Source organism: Danio rerio, chromosome 14 (genome assembly GCF_049306965.1).
Source record: "Danio rerio strain Tuebingen ecotype United States chromosome 14, GRCz12tu, whole genome shotgun sequence".
In the NCBI taxonomy this organism is placed as follows: Eukaryota; Metazoa; Chordata; class Actinopteri; order Cypriniformes; family Danionidae; genus Danio; species Danio rerio.
The window spans coordinates 4,671,053-4,694,727 of NC_133189.1; the positions used below are offsets into that span (position 1 = coordinate 4,671,053).

A 23,675-nucleotide genomic window follows, 5' to 3' on the forward strand; every position below is an offset into this window, starting at 1 on the left:
ATCATTGTCACAGTAAAGAGTGTTTATGAAGACGCAAACCTTCATATTTAAATGTGTTTTTTTACAACTTTTTCTTCAAGAGATATGGTTAGCGCCCTGCACACTGTGAAAACGTAACACATATATGCTGCTTGAGCTTATTTTAATAAGTTCAATTACATTTTTTAAGTTATACAAAGTTTAAATTAATATTTTAGTCAGTTTGACTGATGTAAATTGAGATGACCAGAAAAGTTCGTTTAATTTTACTAAAAATATAAGAATTAGAGTGCAGAGTGGAAACACTAGAGGCGAGCTTTCTGAACAGCTTCCGGTTTGTAACTCTTTCCACACTAGTGGAAACACTAGAAATGGTGTCGCCTGACCACCAGCCCAACACAGCCGTCACTTTCACCTGAACTACAAACCGAAGGTAGTTAATTACACAAATATAATTCTACAAGCTGCTCATTTGAAATATTGTTAAATATAAATACTTATACTGAATGAATTCGAGGAGTAAACACACGAACTTGGGCTCTCACAAGATTAGCATTAGCTTGTTGTTGCTGTGTGCTTTTGGAGCTCTATTAAGTGACATAAACTACGTTAACTTTCACATTTTAAACCATATAACAGCGTTAATATGTATATTTAAGTGATATTTGAATGTTCACATTTATTTATATGTGAAGACATGCTATATAGCTATACAGAGCAACACTGTTGTTTACAGAGAGGACAAATTAAGTAAATGTCATATATTTATTCATATATTGATGCTTTATGATTCTTAAACGTATATTTTCCTCCTATTCCTGATTGTTTTGGTGTCTCTGCTTTTTTTGGCACTGTAGTGTTAGCAGTAGCCTGTTAGCTGTGTTTAGCACATGTTGTGAATAATAATATATATTACAATGCACTTGATAAAGTTATCTGCATTTCAGACACCACGGTATAAATAATGTGCATGCAGACTTATTCAGGAGCATTTAGAGCAGCCTGGGTTTAACAGATATTCAGGAAAGTGGTCATTCACATTAAGATCACATCAAGGACATTTCCCAGCATTTAAGCCACGCTTGCTTAAAATGATTTATAAGTGTTGTTTCTGTCTTAAAAGTGACATTTGTAAGAGTTTAATGTGTTTGCCAAGCTGTGGCATCTGTCCAGCTTGATAACACTGACCCCTCATCGCTGTTGGGACATGATCATGCAGTGTTTTGCTCTGATAATGTGAGGTTAATCCCTATTCGTTCAACTTGTTAAGAAGCCAGCAGATTATTTTATGACCCAGTCTTCTCTATGACCTTCAGAAGCTCCTGTAGCGTCTTCCCCGACTAACACATGTGTTGTTTTATTTTTGGAGAAGTCTTACACATGGGTTGTGGCTGCATTCACTTAAGTAAGACCAATGAATTGATATTAATTTACAGGGATAGTTCACTAAGGTCAAGTTGGTTTTATATTCACACATTCAGACTTTCTCCTTAATAATATAATTTCAGAAAAATATTATTTGGAAAATCTTATTCGCAGACAGTGACTATTAACATTATTCACAGTTAATAAAATAGCACTATTGTTGTTTTGAAGTCATACTTAAATGCAATTTCAGACCGAATATACAAAGTAGTGTAATAAACAGTATAGGGACCGCTAAAATGAATGTGTGAATATAAAACCAACTTTATGAACACACACAAGAAGATATTTTGAAAAATGTTGGCATTTGTAACTCATTTACTTCCATAATGTTTTTTTCCCTACTATGGAACATTATAGGGGCCGTTAAAATGAATTAATGTGCAAATACAAAACCGACTTTACCTCAATTTATATATCACCACCCCAAAAAACTGAATTATTCCATCATTTACTCGCCCTTTAACTTTTTCTAAGCCTATTTGAGTTTATTTTTGTCTGTTAAACACACACAAAAGAAGATATTTTGAAAAATGTTTGTTTCTTGGACTCATTTATCTCCATAATGTTTTTTTTCTACTATGGAACAATACAGGGACCATTAAAATTAATGAATGTGGGAATATAAAACCAACATTACCTCAATTTATAGTTCACCAGCCCCAAAAAACAAAACGATTCCATCATTTACTGCTCTTAACTTATTCAAAACCTATTTGAGTTTCTTTTTGTCTGTTGAACACACACAAGAAGATATTTAAAAAAATGTTGGTTTCTGTAACTCATTTACTTCCACACTATGGAACAATACAGGGACAGTTAAAATGAATGAGTGTGTGAATATAAAACCAACTTCACCTCATTTTATAGTTCACCACTAGCAAAAAATAAATAAATAAATAAAATAAATAAATTATTCCATTTACTCGCTATTAACTTTTTCAAAACCTATTTGAGTGTATTTTTGCCACACACAAAAGAAGATATGTTGAAAAATGTTTGTTGCTTGGACTAATTTACTTCCTTATTGTTGTTTCCCCCTATGGGGTATATGCCGAAGCATGCTAATAGGACTTTTAATTTGCCAGTAACCTGAGTTAAGCGCTTCCGGCGAATGGAATGCCAATGCAAAATCCGGTGCGTTTAAGGTCTGTTTTCTTTTAAAAATCAGCGATCTCCACTAGCTGAGTGATATCCGATTTAAAGTGGGACTCAGATTGTACAAGAAGCACTGCATTAAGTTCCATTTCCCCCCCGCCATATCTTGACAATATGAGCCTTTATTTTACCCCAGTATATTCAATGGAGCTTCTGCGTTAGCCTGCCGATTCTGACGGGGGCGTGCGAGTAAACAGCTTTTTGTCTCGTTTTACGCTTGAGCAACTAAATAAATGCTAAAGTTTATTTAACTGAAATTATTTTAATGACATTACAACATTAATGCTGTATAAGGAAGCATATAAAATGGAAAAAAGTTCACAATAACAGGTCACCGAAGTGTATCAGCATGGGAACAGCACTAGCTCGGCATATACCCTATTATGGAACAAAATAGGGACAGTTAAAATAAATGAATGTGTGAATATAAAACCAACATTACCTCAATTTAAAGGTCACCATCCCAAAAAAAAAAAAAAAAAAAAACAAAATTATTCCATCATTTACTCGCCCCTTAACTTTTTAAAAACCTATTTGAGTTTATTTTTCTCTGTTGAACACACACAAAAGAAGATATTTTGAAAAATGTTTGTTGCTTGGACTCATTTACTTCCATGTTTTTTCCCTACTATGGAACAATATAGGGACAGTTTAATGAATGACTTTGCGAATGCAAAACTAACTTTACCTCATTTTGTAATTCACCTTCCCCAAAAAACTAAATTATTCCATCATTTACTCGCTGTTAACTTTTTAAAAACCCATTTGAGTAACTTTTGTGTCTATTGAATGCACACAAAAGAAGATATTTTGAAAAATGCTGGTTTCTGTAACTCATTTACTTCCATGATGTTTTTTTTTTCCTACTATGGAACAATATATGGACCGTTAAAATAAATGAATGAATGAATGAATGAATGTGCAAATACAAAACCAACTTTACCTCATTTTATAGTTCACCACCCCAAAAAATTAAATTATTCCATCATTTACTCGCTCCTTAACTTTTAAAAACCTATTTGAGTAACTTTTGTGTCTGTTAAACACACACAAAAGAAGATATTTCGAAAAATGTTAGTTTCTGGGACTCATTTACTTCCATAATGTTGTTTTCCTACTATGGAACAATATAGGGACCGTTAAAATGAATACCAGCACGTCATAAATTTAGGCTGACCAGATTTAGTAAAAACATGCTGAATCAGGATAAAAAATCTAGTCTGATGCCCTCCTGCCCTCGTTCTGTCTGGCTTGCTTGATCTTTGGTTAGGTAACGTGTCTTATCTCAGCAGATAATGACGCAAAATGGTTTCAAAAGATTAGACCTACCTGCAACCACTGGCCGATAAACGCCTGCATAAAGCTCTTCAAGATGCATTCGTTGACTTTGTATTTTTTTGTTCTTTCTCTTTTACAAGTTGCAATGCTGTTGATGGGTGTTCACCCGGATCACTTCTGCTGACCAGTCCAATGGGGGTGGTTACTACTATGGACTCGGATTCCGCCCGGCAACCACAGGGCAAACTGAGTGGCCATGCTCTAATAGGGGCCAATCTGGGCGCTCGAGGAAAGCACTACGTGTGCGGCTCATTGGCCGCGTTCACTAACATCATCGTCACCTTCCCTATTCAGAAAGTCTTGTTCCGGCAGCAGCTTCATGGGGTGCGAGCGACTGAAGCCGTGGGTCAGTTGCAAAGGGAAGGGTTGAGGCATCTGTACCGAGGGCTTCTTCCTCCCCTGCTGCAGAAAACCACCACCGTGGCCATCATGTTCGGCCTTTATGAGGATTTTTCCCGGTTGCTCTTGCGACATGCGCGTAGCAGCGGTGCACCTGAGCTTGTTACGCGTAGCGCTGCCGCGGCGCTAGCCGGCACAGCTGAAGCCGCGCTTACGCCATTTGAGCGAGTGCAAACGCTTCTGCAGGACCACCGGCACAACGGGCGTTTCAATAACACCGCTCATACCTTTCGGACTCTCCTGCGGGATTACGGAGTGAGGGAGTGCTACCGTGGGCTGGTCCCGGTTTTGTTGAGGAATGGGCCCAGTAATGTTTTGTTTTTCGGGCTGAGGGGGCCTATTAAGCAGTGGCTGCCTGATGCCCGAAGCCGAATGGGTAACATGGCTAATGACTTTGTGTGTGGTGGGCTGCTGGGGGCGGCTCTCGGCATCATGTTCTACCCGCTGAATGTGGTCAAATCTCGAGCTCAGGCTCAAGTCGGAGGCAAGTTTGTGCCCTGCCACACGATCCTGATGACGGTGTGGCGGGAACGAGGCGGCAGCATCGTGCTGCTCTTCCGCGGCGCAACACTCAACTATCACAGATCTCTGCTGTCATGGGGCATCATCAATGCAACTTATGAGCTTCTCCTGAAGGTTTTCTGAAGATAATGGGCAACGGAGGGCACTTTTTCTAAATCAAGCCAAATTTGAGAGTGTTTTCCCTCTTTAAAAGAGGTCCGGACACTGCCGTCTGCTCTAGTGCACTTAAATGGAGATTCACCTACACTATAATAAAATATTTGTTCAGTAACAGTTTCTGTATTTTGTGATTCGCAAGTGTTTGCTTGCGGTGGTGAATTGCATTATGGGAATTATTATTATCGACTTTTGATGTTGAAATTTCAACTCTACAGTTTACAGTTTGTTACTTTTATTGACATTCAATGTCATTAAATATAGCGTATAAGAAATAATAGAGAAATGAGTCTGTAAATTAAGAGAAACACTGGCAGTTAAGTACAAGGTCTTTGTAGTGTAATATACAACACCAACCCAGATAATATATCACTTTATACAACAGTTCTGTCTGGTTCTCGAATCTGATTGGCTGATAGCTGTGATATATTTATGTAATATCAGCACCCGTACAGCCTCTTTACCCTTTGTGTATTACTCCGCCCACATACAGCCAGAAAAAAGCAGAGACACTACAGATTTAAAGTGTAAAAGATGCTTGCTCAGCTGTTTAACTGTCAGCTTATGATTTCAATCCAAGGCGGAAGAAAGTAGTTCCTCATACAAAAGGGTTTTTGAGACTCTCCATGTTTGATTTTGTTTTTATATACACAATTATGCCGTCAAACTGTTGTATAAACGCAATATCACACTCGTAGCAGTGCGATATTGCTGTATATCGGCACTGGTGGGGGCACTAAGGTCTCCGGCCAACACACGCCTCCCACCAGTGCCGACATACAGCCATATTGCACTGCTACTCGTGTGATATTGCTCATTTAAACTACTATAAATGGTAATAAAAGTCACTTTTTCAAACTTTCTATGATTAAAACGTTGTTGGTAGAAAGATTAAAGTTCCATAATGCAATGCAAAAGCATAATTAAATGAGGAAAATAAAAACATAAATCACAAAATAAGGAAAACTGCTAATTTAATGATATTTTTTAAAGTGTAGGAATGAAAATCCTGCCATCATTTCCTCACCCTCATGGCTTTCTGAACTTTCAGCAAACTGTTCGGTAACCAAACAGCCTGGTCTTCCAAGTATGGAGAAACTTGCAGTGAAAGTGCAATGAAAACAGTGTTGTTCTTCAGAAAAGGAGTGGGATGTATATCACTGGAATGACGTGAAGCTGAGTAAATGATGACGGATTGTCAATCTCGCGGGATGTTTCCATTAACAACAGCACTTAAAGATTTGTATAACCATGGATGGACACCATCCTACACTGATGCCTACATATAAATCCACCCATATTTCTCAAGTGTTTGTGAAACGCCTCATTTTGTGGCTTTCTTGTCAGTTTTGTAGTGGCTCTTTTACTCAGTTTTTTTTTTTTTTTTTTGTGGAGGTCTGTGGGACACGGATGGAGAAAGCACATTGTTGCACTACTTGCAGTACATTTCAGTACATCCTCTATCTTTCTGATGCACAATCTCTGGAATGGAGCATTACAAGCCATGCGTATTAGTAAGTGTTACATGAAGGTTGATCAGCCATTCGTACAGTAAATGGGTGTGACTTGTGGACCACACAAGAGAGAGAGAGAGAGAGATGTCTGTACAAGCCCATGATGTTAGCTTTGTGAATGCCAATCAGAAAAAAAACATTCAGGAGTATTCAAAGATGTGATGATTTTCATCCAATGAAATTTTTATGTAATGACCGTTTTGTGACATGAATGACATTTTCACATCGTTGTAGGTGGAAAGTAAACGAGTAATTCTTCTACATGCCTTCTGGGTGTCGTTTTTGATTAGTTTGTGATGTTTGAAAGTCAACCTAAGGATCTAAATTGACTTTATTATACATTTTTACAGTAAACAAGTGGTGCATGTTATTTATAGTCTACTGTACTCTTCAGAGATCATGTTTCATTCATTGGACATAATTTCCCAATAGATAAAATCAAGTTTTTTCTCTTTTCACAGCTTTTTGTTGCTTGTTGGTATTAGTCTATTGTGATATTAATCTGTGTAAAAGATAATAGCTATTTCTTTTCAGCTCCTTTAACCTCTTAAGGCCTTAGGTGTTTTTTTACATGCATTTCTCTTTGCTATTTCGGCTTATTGGAACCTAATTAGAATTAAAATCTAAGTATCATCTTTTGATATAATGTACTTTTAGAGAAAAATGATGTCCATATATGTGGACTCGTGGTCCCAATTTACATAAAACACTTTTTCCTGAATGTTTGCTATGCATATTTAACATAGATGTTTTTTTTCTTTTTACTTGTTTTGACTTTTAAAGAGTAGAACCAACATTTTTTCCCCATTTTGGACAATTAAAAATAGGGTTTGGGACTTTTCATATGCTCCAAAACAGTTGCAGGATGACTCTGTATGTCTGTAACAAAATATAAAACATTCAGAGTCTTTTAAATAACCACTTAAGAGCTAAAAATGTGCTGTCCATGTATGTGGCCACTCGGGAAGGATGAGACAATTTAATGCAATTTAAAAAGGTAGAATTATTTTATTTTTAAAGTGCCCTTTTTCTTTTCAAATTCAAATTGGTGCCACATACAGTACATCCTTCACATTGACAGCAAGACAACAATGCATTAAAATTGACAGAAAATAAACAAGAAGATGGAGACAGGTATACATTTAGTTGAGGTCTAAACAGCGTAATTAAAAGTGACTGTCCAGTATTTATTTTTTGAATGTTGAAATTCTGCTGGTTGGCACATGTGCCGAATTTCCATGCCAATCTTAAGCCACTCGTAATTGTTTGTTTTTGTTTTTGTTTTTAATCTTCACAACCCTCGCAGAGTTCGGGCGATCAGAATGAGCGCTCCTACTTGGCCCGACCCTGATCCGACTGTCCAGTATTTGCTTTTTTGTTATTTTGACATGAATATTTGGCATGAGTATAACTATGATGTGTTATGCCCAGCGGCGTAGCTAGTGGGGGGAAAAGGGGGACAGAGTGCATAGGGCCCTGGCAATTTAGGAGCCTTGCGACAAGAAGCCCTCCAGCCACTAATAGGTAAGGGCGATCATACGTAAAAAGACCCCAGCCTATACGGCTAGATGTGTTCTTTCCCTTATTTATTTATTTGTTTGGCGCATGTACTCGTGTCCGATCGGAAAACTGTGTCCGCGCTCCGCCTTTCCTTTCACGAAGCCCTAGCTGGCCCTTTTTGTCCCAAGGTATTCGGTAGGCCAAAAAAGGTTGGCCGCTGGCCCCAAGAAAGCCCCGCTTTGGCCCGATTAGGCCCCGGAAGTGACAGTGGAAACACGACTGGCTTTGGCTCGCCCAGGCTCGCTCGCTTTAGGCGCGATAGTGGAAACGTGGCTAATGACTAGACGGGCCCACTAAAAGTTTTTGTGCGTAGGGCCCAAAAAATGTGCCGACGCCTCTGGTTATGCCTATTAGTTTCGATGCTTAGCTTAGCAACAAGCTAATACTGTGCACTTGATTTTTTACAATATATTACTATTGACTATATTCTTCACGTATGAGCGGGTGCAGACAGTTGAATCTTTTTGGCTCAAGACTTCTGGTCTCATTCACTTCTTGACGTTAAAATAGTTTGGCCATGTTCTGCCGTTTATTATTAGCCATTTCTCCCATAGGCAACTGAATCGGAAGTTCTGAAACGATCGCAAGAACAAGTGCACTTCAGACTAAGGTCAACAGTTCAAAGGAGCTTGAAAGACTAGAATACTGTACTGTGATCATGGAAATACCAGCCTTATAGTACTTTATTTTGGACGTCTCTCTTCTTTCTGCTCGAATGTCATTGCATGATTCTATATTTGTGTGGTTTAAGACGTTACATGACGAGTTTTCAAAAACAGTCACTTCACAGGTTAATTTCGGTCTTAGTTGCAAGGAAGTATACTACGTTTTGGAGCAGTTTTATTAAAGCTTGATACTAGGGCTTCACAATAAATTGTTTCAGCATCGATGTCCAAATCCTGCAGTTTCGATGTGGTCATGTCATTGGCCCATGAACATTTCCTGCTAGTTATCAAACTACTTATCAAACTAGTTATCCAACTGTAACAAGAGACAATTCAATCATAACTTGAGCTGTCATAACATTATTTATCAATATGAGGCTCTTTTTGGATTCTCGTAAGCTATAGAAATTAAAAATGTAAGAAAATACATTGGGACCATTGTTTTTGTTTACAGCGCTCTAAATGATCTGTATTGCAGGATTCACGGGGGTTCACGTCGCTTCATACTTCATCATACATCAAATCTTCTGACCAATCAAATGCTCTCTAGTATTTGACATACACCGCCCCCTTCAAGACGCTTGCTTTTTCATTTGATGCGCTTGAGCTTAACCATTCTCACTGGGAGAGAAATGCTATTGGCTGTTTTTTAATAAAGGGGAGGTGCTACTATATGTCCCGCCCTCTCTTTGTGTTTCAGTTGAGATTAAGTCAAATATTGAATAAAAATGCACATTTCAGTGCACGTCACGGGACCGTAAGGCCTATGCCTGAGAGATTTCAAGTGTATTTAAACTATTAGTGTATGAGAATGGTGCAGTGGGTAATAATGACACCTCACAGCAAGAAGGTTGCTGGTTTGAGTCTCGGCTGGGTCAGTTGGCATTTCTGTAAGAGTCTGCATGTTCTCCCTGCGTTGGTGTGTGTTTCCTCTGGGTGCTCTGGTTTCCTCTACAAGTCCAAAGACATGTGCTATAGGTGAATTGGGTATGCTAAAATTGACCATAGTGTATGAGTGTGAATGAGAGTGTATGGATGTTTCCCAGTGATGAGTTGCAGCTGCAATATTTATATATAGAAAACCAAAACATTGCAATGTCAGTTTTTTCCAATATCATCCATCTCTACTTGATACAGTTAATTTGCAAATGTATATCACCACAGCAGTATTTCATAAGCTTTCCATGCTATTCTTGTATCTTATTTCTCTGCATGTAATTTCTCGTTGTCTTCAAGCCTTTCAGCATTCACACTTTAAAGCCGTGCTGTTGACATAATGGACTCAGTTATGTGAAGCGAGCACTGAGTTGACCTCCAGGGGACAGATGAAGACGGAAACGTCACATCACACTGGGTAAAATGCCATTTAGGGACAGATGCTTTTCGAGCCATGATCCCTGGCATCATGGAAATGGCAGTTGCTTCTCTGGGCTGTGAGTAAATCCCAGGGATTGCTTTGATAAAGTGTCCTAGAAAGAGGCAATAGACTGGACGTACTCTTTGGATTAAAAAGACGTTGGCTAAGTGGTGGCTTCTGCTTTTATAGAGAAATGGTCCCTTTTCATGCAAACTTGGCCAACTGGTAAGAGTAAAGCTATTCGATTGCTGTAGCGTTCTGGATTGACAGTTTTAAAAAATACTGTTGATTTTAAATTGCATTTCAGTCTCAACAAAAATCTGGTGTCTCAAATCAGAACTGTTAAATAATGTGAATTTGAGTGTTAATATTCATTCATTCATTTTCTTGTCCCTTTATTAATCCGGGGTTGCCACAGCGGAATGAACTGCCAACTTATCCAGCAACTTTTTACGCAGCCGATGCCCTTCCAGCCGCAACCCATCTCTGGGAAACATCCACACACACACACTCATACACTACGGACAATTTAGCCTACCCAATTCGCCTGTACCGCATGTCTTTGGACTGTGGGGGAAACCGGAGCACCCGGAGGAAACCCACGCAAAGGCAGGGAGAACATGCAAACTCCACACAGAAACGCCAACCGAGGTTGAACCAGCGACCCAGCGACCTTCTTGCTGTGAGGCGACAGCACTACCTACTGCGCCACTGCCTCGCCAGTGTTTTATTACATTTAGTAAATGTTGATCTATGATTAATAAGTGCTGTACAAGTATTGTTCGATATTAATACATGTTAGTAAATACATTAACTAATGAAACCTTATTGCAAAGTGTGACTGATTACAACAACTCAAGCTTTTTTTTTGCCGTTTTCTCTTACGTACATCGACTTTAAACGGTCCTGAAATGAGAAAAAAAGTTGGTGGTGCACAATTTGGTCCTTCGTGAACAAATAGGATTTTTTTTGAAGATGGATGATGCTAGCAAAATAGAGCAAGACGATTCGACAAAAGCAGAGCAGTAAGGAGATAATAGTGTCCTGATAGCCCCGCCCTAAAGGACTGATAGCCCCACCCTAAAGGCGTTCCATGTGACTAGAAGTGAAGGAAAATCATTTAGAGGGGGGAGAAATGAGGGGTTATGATATTTGATTAGGCGACGCAGTGGCGCAGTAGGTAGTGCTGTCGCCTCACAGCAAGAAGGTCGCTGGTTTGAGCCTCGGCTGGGTCAGTTGGCGTTTCTGTGTAGAGTTTCCATGCTCTCCCTGCGTTCGCATGGGTTTCCTCTGGGTGCTTTGGTTTCCCCCACAGTCCAAAGACATGTGGTACAGGTGAATTGGGTAGGCTAAATTGTCCGTAGTGTATGAGTGTAAATGAGTGTGTGTGGATGTTTCCCAGTAATGGGCTGCGGCTGGAAGGGCATTCGCTGCGTAAAAACGTGTTGGCTAAAAAAAGTTGGCGGTTCATTCCGCTGCGGATTAATAAAGGGACTAAGCCGAAAGGAAATGTATGAATGAATGATATTTGATAAAAGATTCTGGTGGCTAATTAACTTTTACGAAGTAACGTAAAACGAAGTTGACATACATCGCTTATAAAAAGCACTATTATATTTATATAAAGTAAGTGTAAGTTTTCTTTGAATTCTGACTTTAAGCATTTAATAATAAACAAATGTAACTGTCACTATATTGATTGTTATATCTCATTTCATCATTTATTTTCTTCCGTTTATCCGGGGCCGGGTCGCAGATGCAGCAGTCTCAGGAGAGAACCCCAGACTTCCCTCTTCCCAGACGCTTCCTCCAGCTCCTTTGGGGGGATCTCGAGGCTTTCCCAGGCCGTCTGAGAGACATAGTACCTCCAGCGTGTTCTGGGCCTTCTCCAAGACCTCCTTCCGGTGGAACGTGCCTGGAACACCTCCCTAGGTAGGCGTCCAGGAAGCATCTGAAACATACGCCTGAGCCACCTAAGCTGGCTTCTCTCGATGTGGAGGAGCAGCGGCTCTACTCCGAGCTCCTCCCGGGTGACAGAGCTCCTCACCCTATCTATTTAGGGTGCGCCCTGCGAAGGTAACTCATTTCAGCAGCTTGTATCCGAGATCTGGCCATTTTAGTCATGAACCATAAGTGAGCGTAGGAATGATTGTTATGTCACCTAATTTAAAGTGGAACCTGTTCAACAATTAACTGTCAGAATGCACACTGGATTGGAAATAAACTCAGTTACAGCCCTCTTAACTAGAGAGGAGGATAAGATTTCCCAAAATGCTAGCCTTAACTACCAAATGCCATCCAACATGTCAAATATTTGCCCACTGTGTGTACTATGAACTGTCAAGAATGAATATACCGTAGTACAATTCTGCACGGAACAACCATATAACTGCATGCAAATCCCAAAAAATAACCTAGCAAACACCAAACAATTCTTGCATCCTACAAATATGGCGTGTTTGTGTCTAATATGTTTGTAATTAATCCATCTGAAGCAAGATTTCTGATGCAAAATGCTACAGGAACATCTCTCAGTGCTTCAACATTTAGTCACTTCATTTGTTCAAAAGCTGCAGATTACCGGGAGGGTGTAAACAGCTCCAGCACAATCCCATCATTCCTTCAATCGGAACTGTGAAAGACTCGATTGAGTTTAATCCAGGTCCTAATCTGTAATCTCCTGTGAAGTCAAATGCAAATCCGTCTGACGGACAATTTAGTGCTTTGGTAGGTGTTGAGGAATTAAAGCGTTAGAAAAAGACTAAACCCGGTTCAAAAACATGCCTAAGAGTAAACATACTTCTGCTCCACATGATTTGTCATCCAAAATCAAACCTTTATTATCATGAACACAGTAGAGGGAATGCAAAACATATTCTCGATTGTCCCTTCTCATTTCATCCAGATGTTTGCCTTCGTATTCACATACAGCCACGTTTAAACTTCTGTTTTGTGCACATGTCTCAATATATACGGTCCTTACAAGCAGTTTTATTTGCTTCGTATTTTCTGCAAATGGCAGTTTATTCGAATCTTCACCATTCTCAGAACCCTAATGTCACCGGAAGTTTTTATACAGAAATAGTTTTGCTCTCTGAGAGTTTGATACGAAAATTGTTCCTGTGAAAAGTCTGAAAAATAACAGAGACATATTTGCTCTTTTCCTTCTCGCAAGTTTTCTATTGATGCAAACTAGCTTTGTGTCATCTGACTTGAAAACCACAATCTGGCAGTGTGTGTGTGTGTGTGTGTGTGTTTATCGGGGGTGGAGTGTCTAATATAGGCGATATTCTTGCCATCTGGAAGCACTTCGCTTATGTTGAGTAACTTAGTTGAAATGAACAGGGATGATGTCATGATCCATCCACTGACCTCAAGTTGGTTGATTTCCGAAGACGATTTAATTATTTATAGGTGGAAGTTGCCTTTTGAAACTTGATCTGGGAACAGCCAGTGATAATTTTAACCCTTGACTGATACTCTACAAAATTCTGATCTAAAATCAGGAACAAACAGCAACTGATTCTGATTGAAAGCACTTCTCGAGAATTCAAAATTCAGAGCATAGGTCTTTGATCGTGTCCTTGATCATATTTTATGAATGACAGCCAAATCCAAAACTAGCCATCTTGGACCAGAAGCATACCCTGCGCAGGTACAGAGAGGCAAATGTCGAAGCAAAACCAGTAGCCTACTCAAGGGGGCGATAGAGTTTCTGACATCTGTAATGTTATTTACTTGACTAGCATGTTCAACACTTCAAGGCTGCGTTCCAGTCCACTTTTATGCTGCGTTCACACCAGACGCGGTTGAAACATCAGGCGCGAGCGACTTACATGTTGAGTCATTGCAAAAATGCAAATAGACAACCTGTGAGTTGAGGGTTTGGCGCGTTTCACGTAAAGCACTTGAGTTGATTCTTAACTTCAGCGGACATTTGAGCCGCATTAACCAATCATGAGCTTGCTCTTGTATTAGTGTGATTATGATGTAGCGCCTGTTGTTGGTGTCCTGAGTGGAAATCCTCTTGTCGACACTGGACAACAGTTCATCAAACTGGGCTCAGAAGCACCGCTAACAACCATCGTCATTCAGGTATAGTTTATGGAGGAGTTGATGAATTTAGAGCTGAGTGCACTCAGACATGGTGCCGAACAAATATACTCTATTTTCAGCCTTCTTAAAGCACATAAAGCACAGCTACCCTCTCAAAAAAATCCGTTAGCCATTTAGACAGGAGCTCTGCCCATGACGCGAATCCACATCTAATGTGAAGTAAATTTGACGCATGAATGAAGCGAGTAAACTCAAAATGTTCACATGTCTTTTTACATGCAAATAGCATGATTTATTCATGCGTTCTGCATTTGGTGTGAACACAGCATCAGACATGCAGCCACAAACATCCCTTGCCGCTTCTCCTCAGGGGAATTCCTGCCACCATTTTAAAGTGCATTCCACTTCATCAAGTGAACAAGAGAAGTTTGCATGGATATACCCTAAATCTCTTGATTTTGATTGAGAGCGAGTCGGCATCATGGCTGCATCCAAAACCGCATACTTCCATACTGTATAGTACACTAAAATCAGTATGCGAGCCGAGCAGTATGCCTGAATTTATAGAATTCCAAAATCAGTATGCGAGAAGTACCTGGTTGACCTACTACTTCCGGCGAGATTCTGAAGTGCGCATCCCATGCACGCTGCACTATCCCATGATGCCCCAAGAGAGAATTCATGAATGGAAGTGAAGCGATGCAACGGACGCAGGTAGGTCACGTGACCATGACAAAATGGCAGATGTAGTATGTCCGAATTCCATTCATATTTCTCTCATTCATACTGTATAGAACGTACCTTTCTAAAGACCGAGTAGTACATGTAAATTCAAATGCAGTACCTGCTAAGTAGTAGGCGGTTTTGGATGCAGCCATTATGTCTCAGAATGCAATGCAATTGTGACGTCACAACAGAGTAGTTCTCAAGTGTTCAGGGCAAGGGTTCACAAACCCGGTCAAGGAGGTCCGTTGTCCTGCAGATTATAACTCAAGAGCCTCAACACACCTGCAAGGATGTTTCTAGAAACCCTAGTAAGAGCTTAAGTAGCTAGCCCAGGTGTGTCTGATTGGGTTGAAGCTAAAATCTACAGGACAGAGATCGAGAACCCCTTGTTTAGGGCATTCCATTTAAACCCCTTCAGATGTTCCGCAGGTAGTGGACACTTATGTGGCGTAATCAATGACGAAGGCAAAGCACACATTGTCGCATTACTGTACACAAGAAGTGCTTATGATGTCTGTATTTGCATAGAGTATGTTTCTGGCCTTACCCAAAAATGATACACTAATGAATAAGATATTTGATGTTTACTAAGTATGGTGCTGTTCAAAACTTACAAAAGTGAAAGAAAAAACTATTTGAAGTGAACTGTTTTGCTTAAAAAACAATTAAATAAACATTTACGCTACATTTCCATAATTGCAACTCAACAAACTTTTACAACAATTCTCCAAGATAAAATAAGGCCTTGGTTTGTCAGGGAAGTCCTCTAAAGCAAACATATTTGTGATTCACAACATATTGGAAATCATTTTGATATGTATAAAATGTACGAAAGTATAATATGTGGAAAATTTCGAATACAAATTGTGACATTTGCATAGTCAAAATGACAGACAAGTGAAAAATTGTGTGGTTCGGCTATCATTGGGATCGGTTATAGGATGCTACAGTAACATGGTGACAAAGTTGTTGTGTAAACACACCCCAGTTGTGCTATTACATCTTTGGACCACACCGATCTCTGTGGTTAACAGTCAGCAAGATAAAAACTAACATCAAAAGCCAAACTTGACACGCCAACATACAGGTACAAAAAGCCCACATGGCCACAGGTCTGTTGCCACCTCCAGTACTCTCATTCTATAGTCAGAAATGTGTAGTAGCTAAAATTAAATTATAATCCTTTGGACAGTCTGGTGAAACGTTACTGCATACGTATCTGGGCTTTTTAAGGTTTTGTCCTAGCATCTGTTGTTAGGGATTAGTGGAGCGTCCTTAAACTTTGTTCTTTCATTCTGTAAAGAGCAGCACAGCTAAACTAAACATGGAAATGAGTGAAGCTTCATAACACTGTTTATCTCAGTTATTAGAGCAAGAGGTAGGGATTCACATATACACAAAAAAAAATGCAGGTATAGTAGGTTAGAAACCACGGTGCGCATATACTGTATGTAAAAAATAAATACATACTACAGACTGTACATACATCAGGAAATAAGGAACTGTTAGAAAATAGCTATGTCTGAATGCATAATTCCAGTACGTTTATAGGGAGACTTGGCAAGACAAACAGGTTAACCGATAACAGTTCTCACTTGTTAGTTTGCTAACTGTGTGTGTACGTTCACGGCACTTACTATTATTGTTGTGTGCCAGCACACAATCAGTTTTTAGATGCCAGAAAGGCATTGCTACTTTAAGTACAGTTCTACGCTCACACTTGACAGCCTCTTAAGAGAGCGGCGGAAGTTAAAGTTTAAAAGTTCAGAGGTACATTTCCATTGTCTATGTCTGGCGTCCGTGTCCGAAACAGTTGTGTGAGTGAAAACACTGTTGAAATAAGAACCGTACACTGCTTGGCCAAGAGCCTGACCCCTTCACCCTCTCTCGCCGTTTCTACCGCACCTACAAACTCCTTATACAGGTCCACAATCTCCTCAAGCTTCCCCAGGGCTTCATCTGCATCAATATCCCCATGACATCCTCCGCAGTCCGAACAGGGAACTCGCATACAGGTTGAGGCAAGTTGCACTAGAGCTCCAAAGCTGTTTCCGAGGGACATAAGAGCATCATCGGGTGCCCATCCTACCCGTGTGGCTCTCTGGCATCCTGAAGCCAACCTCCGTGCCTCTGCTTGAACTAGACATCTCTCGGTCTCTGAAAGCGAATGCCCGTTCACATTGCCATTTTCACATTCTCCCTTGCGGGTTGGAGGATAAACCGCAGAAGGTCCTTTCTTTAACACGAAAAGAAGTTCATCGATGTCACGCTGCAAACAGGCATAGCCATCTTTAAGACCAGCACCTTTCTGGCCACTGACATAACGGCGCTCTTGCAGAAAGCGAAGCGGGTTATTTATTGGTCCGTGGACTAGAGGCAGAGATTCTAGATGTCTGGGCGGAATCAGGAGTGGACTCAGTTCTGAGGATGTGGAAAGAGGACGAGGGGAATCTCTGAGAAGGGACAGGACATTGGGAGAAGGACCAGAGATGGTTGCAGGGGAGGGAGTCAAAGTGGGCTGAGGTGGTTTACTGATGCGGTTTCGTTGGGAGAACTCATAGACAGTCAAATCTTCATCAAAGCTACAGTTGTCCTCTGTATCTCCGCTGAAACAGTTTGCGTAGACTGTATGGCAGCCACATGCCTCACGATGGGTCGGACTTGCGGAGGACAAAGAGGAAGCATTGTCAAGTCGAATTTCTGAAGGATTGCCTTTGTTGGATTGAGGTTGTTCAGAATTACAAGTCCCTAAATGCCAGTGCAACTCGGTGGCTTCCGTTGACAATTTCTGCCGCAGGTCAGGATGGCTTAATGACATTGGCGGCTTCCCATTGGTGTCTTTCACAGGAGTAGGAATCACTTCCTCTGGTCCATCTTTGAGTTTTACAATGACTACCTCAGCATCTTTCTCTTTCCAATTTATCAAAGAGGGCACTGATGTAGCCTTAGGGGATACCTTTTTGGATTCATGATTAACATCAGTCTCGATTGTTGCTTTATTGCCTGTTGATGAAATTGTGTTGCTGAGTGCTACTGTCCCCAAGATCTCTTGGGAACGGGTGAGGTACCAGGGCATATCCTGAATCTTTCCACGCAAGGCTGAGGCTGATAGGCGTCCAGATGAGCCTGTTCTGCTGGGGAATCTATTCCCAGTTTGAGCTGGATCTTCAGGAACAATATCTGCAGACTGTGCTGAAGGAGAAGGTAACGGAGATGGAGATGGGGTAGGAGTGGTTGAAGCACTTGTCGGTTTGACTGTATAGCTTTCAGCCTTTCCTTCAGTTCTTAGATTCTCATGACTTTGAGAAACACCTTTACTCATTGTAGAGGCTGGGGAGGTATTGGTACCATTTCTCTGAGACCAGGGGTATAGAGAAAGGCCGTTGGGGGGAACTTTCGTTTTTTCCTCTGGTTTTTGAGACTGGGAATCAGCTGCCTTGGAGGATGGCTGTAAAGCAATGAACGACGGCTTGGGAGGTATTGGGGGCTTTGTGTTATTTTGGGGTAATTTATTTACTGTTGTTGTGATTTCAGTAGAGTCTGATGACTGTGGTTTTAAATGACTCTTGCTGTCTACTGGTATTTTCCCAAATTCAATTGTTCCTGTTGGCTTTTTCCAAGTTGGCTTAATGTCTTTACTCTCGGGTCCGTCAAGATCAACATAATTTGTAGTGGTCTTCTTTTCTAGACAGATTGGTATATGGTTGGATATGCCATTTTGATGTCTAGGTCCATTATGAAGAGTCTCTGGGTCTACTAACGTCTGTTGGGGAAGGGTAGCTTGGCGTACAGCTGTAATTAATGAGGAAGACATGGCTGGTCCAGGCCCAGTGACTGGTTTAAACTCCATGGTGTCTGGCTCCATCTCCAGGAGCTGTGATGATAGGTGAGAATTTTGCCCAGGGATGTCCCCATTACAGTGCTGGGCTTTCTGAGCCATGGAGTGGTTAGCAGAGAAAGCTTTAGATTCCACAGATGTAGGTTTATTGGGCAAAATCAGTGAGGGCTGATGAACCTCCAAATCAGTGTTTCTAGACTCAGGGATTAAAGTGGTAAAATGGTTGGCAATAGAAGGATTTTCATTGAGGTTTCCTCCTGAAGCTCTGTCCCTCTCTTTCCTGTCACCGAATTCAGGAGCTTTTGTCTTGCTTGCGTTAACCTTCATGTCATGAACACTTAAAGAAGAGTGCATGTTCCCAGAATCTGAGCTTTTCTCTGGGGAAAAAATAAGAATGTGTTAAGTGGGATAAGAAACGTCATAAAAACAGATATTAAAGACTTTAATGTATGTCTTGAGTTCCATACATGTTAAGTTTGATCACTAGCAATTACTGTAGCAATATTGCCTTTGTTTAGATTTATGTCCAATATTTCCAATGCCTCATGACAATCTAAAGACCGAAAACCCTGCTAATACGACATGCACAATAATCCAAGCAGTATGATTTAATGTAAATCAGTGGTCTCAAACTCAATTCCTGGAGGGCCATAGCTCTGCCAAGGTTCAACCCTAAGGATATTTTTTACTGGCCCAATCGGACCAATGGTTCAGATTTTTACTAACCCCACAAAAAAAAAAAAAGCCTTAAAACTTAAAAACTCTTAGCCACAAATTAAAAATGAAAGATGTTAAAATGTATGTAAATCTAGAATTTAAATATTTAAAAATGTTAATAATGGTTAATGAGCAAAATTCAAAGTGTTTTGAAACAAAAGATGGCTGAACTGCCAAACTGACGTCAAACTGTACAAAACACCACTTAATTTTTTTAGTCCTGGTGTACCCTCGGAAACGTCGACTTCCAAGAAGTTAGAAACAGATGTTTTCCTTTAGTGTTGTCATTTGATGTTGCCGCCATGTTCCTGTCTCTTCACTGTACTGGTTGATATGGAAAAAATAATGTGCTCACAACATCCAATCAGATAAGAGGAACCGAAAAGGCTTGAAAACACAAACTGTTTCTCAAATCTAAGACTATTTACACGCAATTGACAAATTAAACCAATCGGGCCAGTAACAATCTTGTCTACTGTCCCAAGCATCTCACACGCTGGCCCCGGGCCATCGGGCAGTCCTTATTGTTGAGCCCTGTCTTCAGATTTTATCTCCATCTCACACCTGCTTAATAGTCTCTAGTAGTCTTGAACACCTTGCCTTGCCCTTCAGGAATTGAGTTTGAGACCGATGATGTAAATGGTTGCAAAACAATAATCTAAACAAGTTTACAAAAGAAATACACATTTCAAAGAAGTTCTTGCATAAATACTAAACTTTTTGTTACATCTAAACCACTTTTGCTAAGTGTTGGACCCATGATTTTACCTTGGTGTGTATTTAGAACTAGCTAAAATCGATCCACTCATCGACTGTGCTTAACTTGTATTGAACCCTGAACAGTTCTCATCAGAATGCAGATGTTTGGTGCACTAACCTGCAAGGCCTTGCTCTGTGATGGGAGGAGTTAGTCGATCTTCCGCATCAAAAAACTCATCCTCAGATTCCGAACAACTGTCTCTAAATTCTTTCGATTTTTCATGGATATTTGAGCACACCGTTCTCAACAGCACAGTCTGTGCTAGTAATTTCGAAGAAAGTCCCCGTTGATTAGCGTCATTTGGAAAGCTGTTTCCTTCTGCTCTACATGCTGGATGGTTGTGAATCTTATTGAAGAGTGCCTGAAAGTTCACCCCTGCCAATTTCGCATTGATGCTGTTAGTGGTGCACGAAGCTAACATGGCCTCAAATTCTGCTGACATGGCAGAAATACGACCGTCTTCATCATCTTCATCACTCAGAGCATCGTCACTGGCCGCAGGTGGACTCGGCAGGCTATCAGACATTTGAGAGAGCTCAGAAAAGCACAGACCCGAGTGGTCATCGTAGGTCAACTCAGAAGTTTTGCCTGAATTTCCCCCTTTGTCCAATTGCTCTGGCACCTCCAGAAGGTAAGGATGATGCACATCAAGACTTGAGGCGCCAGAACTGGGTTTCTCTTCCAAAGAGATATCTGTACGGCCAAGTCCACTAATGGCTGCCTTAATACTCTCCTCCAGGGCATTCAACGAGTTACTGGACAAACTGGAAAAGCTGCTGTTGACCCGTGGATCCGTGTACCAACCTGTCTCCAAAAGGCTATCCATTGTCGCCGCGTAATCTTCATCTCCAACAGACTCTCTCTTGCTCGCCCCATCTTCTTCATCTTCAGAAAATGGATGTGTTACAATTACTCGGACTCTTTCTGCTTCACCTTTGCCCTCGGGTTCCTCTCCGTCCTCCGTGCCGTCATTTGTGTGAGTGGATATAGTGTCCTCTGACAGCTGGGTGTCCAGCAGACCCTCCATGGCATAGTCATCCTCAGAACTGTCTTCTGAATCACTCCCACATCGAGAAACATACCCTGCGTGTACACACAAATACAGGACGTATTTGCAGAGCTCATTCCACATATCATTAAGCAACATCAAATCTTTTCCCGCTTTCCTACCTTCTTCCGCCGGGATGCGCCTCATTTTAGGTCTGGGTCCCCAGCGAAACACATTGATGTTGGGGTCTACCAGCAGTTTGCAGTATCCAGCCAGGAGACAAGCCAGATCTTTAGCTCCTACAGACTCCATTAACAACGCTATAGGCTGAATGTTAGGGAGAGAGAGATGGTCAGATTATATGAATAGAAAGGTAAAAGCACATCGAGTTGTGTTTATCCACACCTGGATGTCCCGAAGGCACAGTTCCAGCATTTTAGCCTGGTTTTATTTTAATCTCCTGCTAGACGTGTACACACCTGGATGTCCTGCAGGTAAATCTTGACCATGCTGACTCTGTCGGACTCTGACAGCACCTCTATTCGGGTGATGTAGTGGAAGTCTATGATGGTGGAGATCATGTTGAGCTGGTGGTTTAGTATTTGGCTGATCCCGTACCTCGCTCCCACCAGCAAACTCACCAATGACTCCCTGTCCTGCAGCTGGAATACACACATTTGACTCAGACTAAATAAGAAAGTACATCTAAACAATGAGTAGAAATAATCTCCTATTCATAACAAACTTTTTTTCTAAAGCACTTTCAAACAATCACAATATGTGACAAGCGCTGGACATGAAAACAAAAAATACATACAAACATGCAAATACTCAAATTTCTTGAGTAAATGTTTAGTGCTGTATCTGTGCTTTTACTGCATTATTTTCCATCAACCTCCAGTCACTACTTCATGTTTATGTTTTCTTGTCTATCTGTGATTGGCTAATTAAGTCCAACCAAATGTTGCATAGAAAAATCCTCAAGACATAGACGCTTTATAAATGTGGCAAACCTGTGAAAATTTAAAGAATTAAAAGTGTCAAGGAAGATGCAGAATTGTTACACGCAATGAGACCGTTTGGACTGAAGTGACTGATGAGAAGATGAAGGACACCTACTGTACGATGACTGAAAATGCCTAATGCCCTTAAGCAATTTTTGTATGTGTTTTTTTCCTATTTTGTATTTTTTTTGTCTGCCAAATCCTGTCTTTATTTAAATTTATGCACTGTGTTTGTCATAAAACTGTAAAACCACCTCTCAAACGCTTTTTTGAATGCAAAAACCAGAAAAAATAAAATTTTTTAATTTAAATGGAAAGTTACGTAGGAAGTGTTTATGTGATTGGCACAACTAGAAAATAAATTCAAATTTTAATGTGGCAAAAATTCTGCACAATAATTTTAGATGCAGTGTGCAGTAACCTTTAATCAGTAACTAAAAGCCCTAAAGAATGTTACATTTGCAAACATATGAACAAATTTGCGTTTATAGACGCGAAAAACTGAAAGAAATTAAGCCCAATTAATTTTTTTTTTAAATTACAGTGTAGCAACACGATTCACACAACAGAAGGTCGAATTTATTTTTTAACTATTTTTAAAACTATTTTTTAATCTGATTCAGTATGCAATTACCTTTAATCAATAAATAAATGCAATACAGAATGTTACATTTGCAAACACCCGTACAAATCCGATTAGATTTTTAGGATGCGAAAATGGAAAAAATCAAAACCCAATTAATTTTTTTTAAATGACAGACAAAGCTTCAGAGGCAGTGTATCAATACAATTTGAACAATGGGAGGTCAAATTTATTTTTTAATATGCCAAAAATTATAGATGAAATATTTGTTTCAGTTTGCAATAACCTTTAATCAATGACTAAATGCACTATAGAATGTTACGTTTACAAACACGCACAAAGTAGCTTTTTTTTAATGCAAAAAAAGAAAAAAGAAAAAAAAAACTTATTCGATTTGATTTTTTTTAATGACGGACAAAAGTTTCATAGGCAGTGTGCCAATATGATTGGCACAATAGGATGTTAAATAAATTTGAAAAATTCCAGACGAAAATTTCAGATTTATTGTGCAATGACCTTTAATCAATAACTAAATGCACTACAGAATGTTACCTTTGTAAACACATACACAAATTCACCTTTTCAGATAAAAAAATCTAACCCGAATGACATTTTTGTAATGATGGATGAATGTTTCGGAGACGGTGTGTTAAGGAGGTCAAATTTATTTTTTAACATGCCAAAAATTCCGGATGAAAATTCCGGATTCAGTCTGCAATAATCTTTAATCAATTTCCATATGCACTACAAAATATTCCGTTTCCGATCACATGCACAAATGAGCTTTTTAGGATGCGAAAAAATTTAAAAATACCAAATCAGATTACATTTTTTTTTGGAGGCAGTGTGCCAAACGATTGGTACAACAGAAGGTCGAATTTATTTTTTAACGTCCCGAAAATTCTGAAATCAGTATGCAATAACCTTTAA

The 23,675-nt window shown here is 40.0% G+C and overlaps 2 protein-coding genes across 4 annotated transcripts in view; one reads left to right on the forward strand and one right to left on the reverse strand.

Annotated features, from left to right (window-relative positions):
• The first annotated feature begins 289 nt into the window (after positions 1-289).
• slc25a51b (solute carrier family 25 member 51b) lies at positions 290-5,094 on the forward strand. Its single transcript, NM_001386244.1, is given in 2 exon segments — positions 290-412; positions 3,981-5,094. A coding segment is annotated over 1 exon segment (912 nt). The 5' UTR covers positions 290-412; positions 3,981-4,032; the 3' UTR covers positions 4,945-5,094.
• Positions 5,095-12,888: 7,794 nt separating this feature from the next.
• The window catches only part of frmpd1b (FERM and PDZ domain containing 1b), an 83,717-nt gene continuing 72,930 nt past the window's right edge, over positions 12,889-23,675 (reverse strand). For all 3 annotated transcript variants that reach the window (XM_073922442.1, XM_009307688.5, XM_068213289.2), the window contains 4 exons: positions 21,638-21,820; positions 21,341-21,485; positions 20,288-21,253; positions 12,889-19,070 (listed from right to left, as the gene is read on the reverse strand). In XM_073922442.1, the coding sequence (XP_073778543.1) occupies positions 16,612-19,070; positions 20,288-21,253; positions 21,341-21,485; positions 21,638-21,820 (3,753 nt within the window). In that variant the 3' untranslated portion in view covers positions 12,889-16,611. The remainder of the gene's footprint in view (positions 19,071-20,287; positions 21,254-21,340; positions 21,486-21,637; positions 21,821-23,675) is intronic.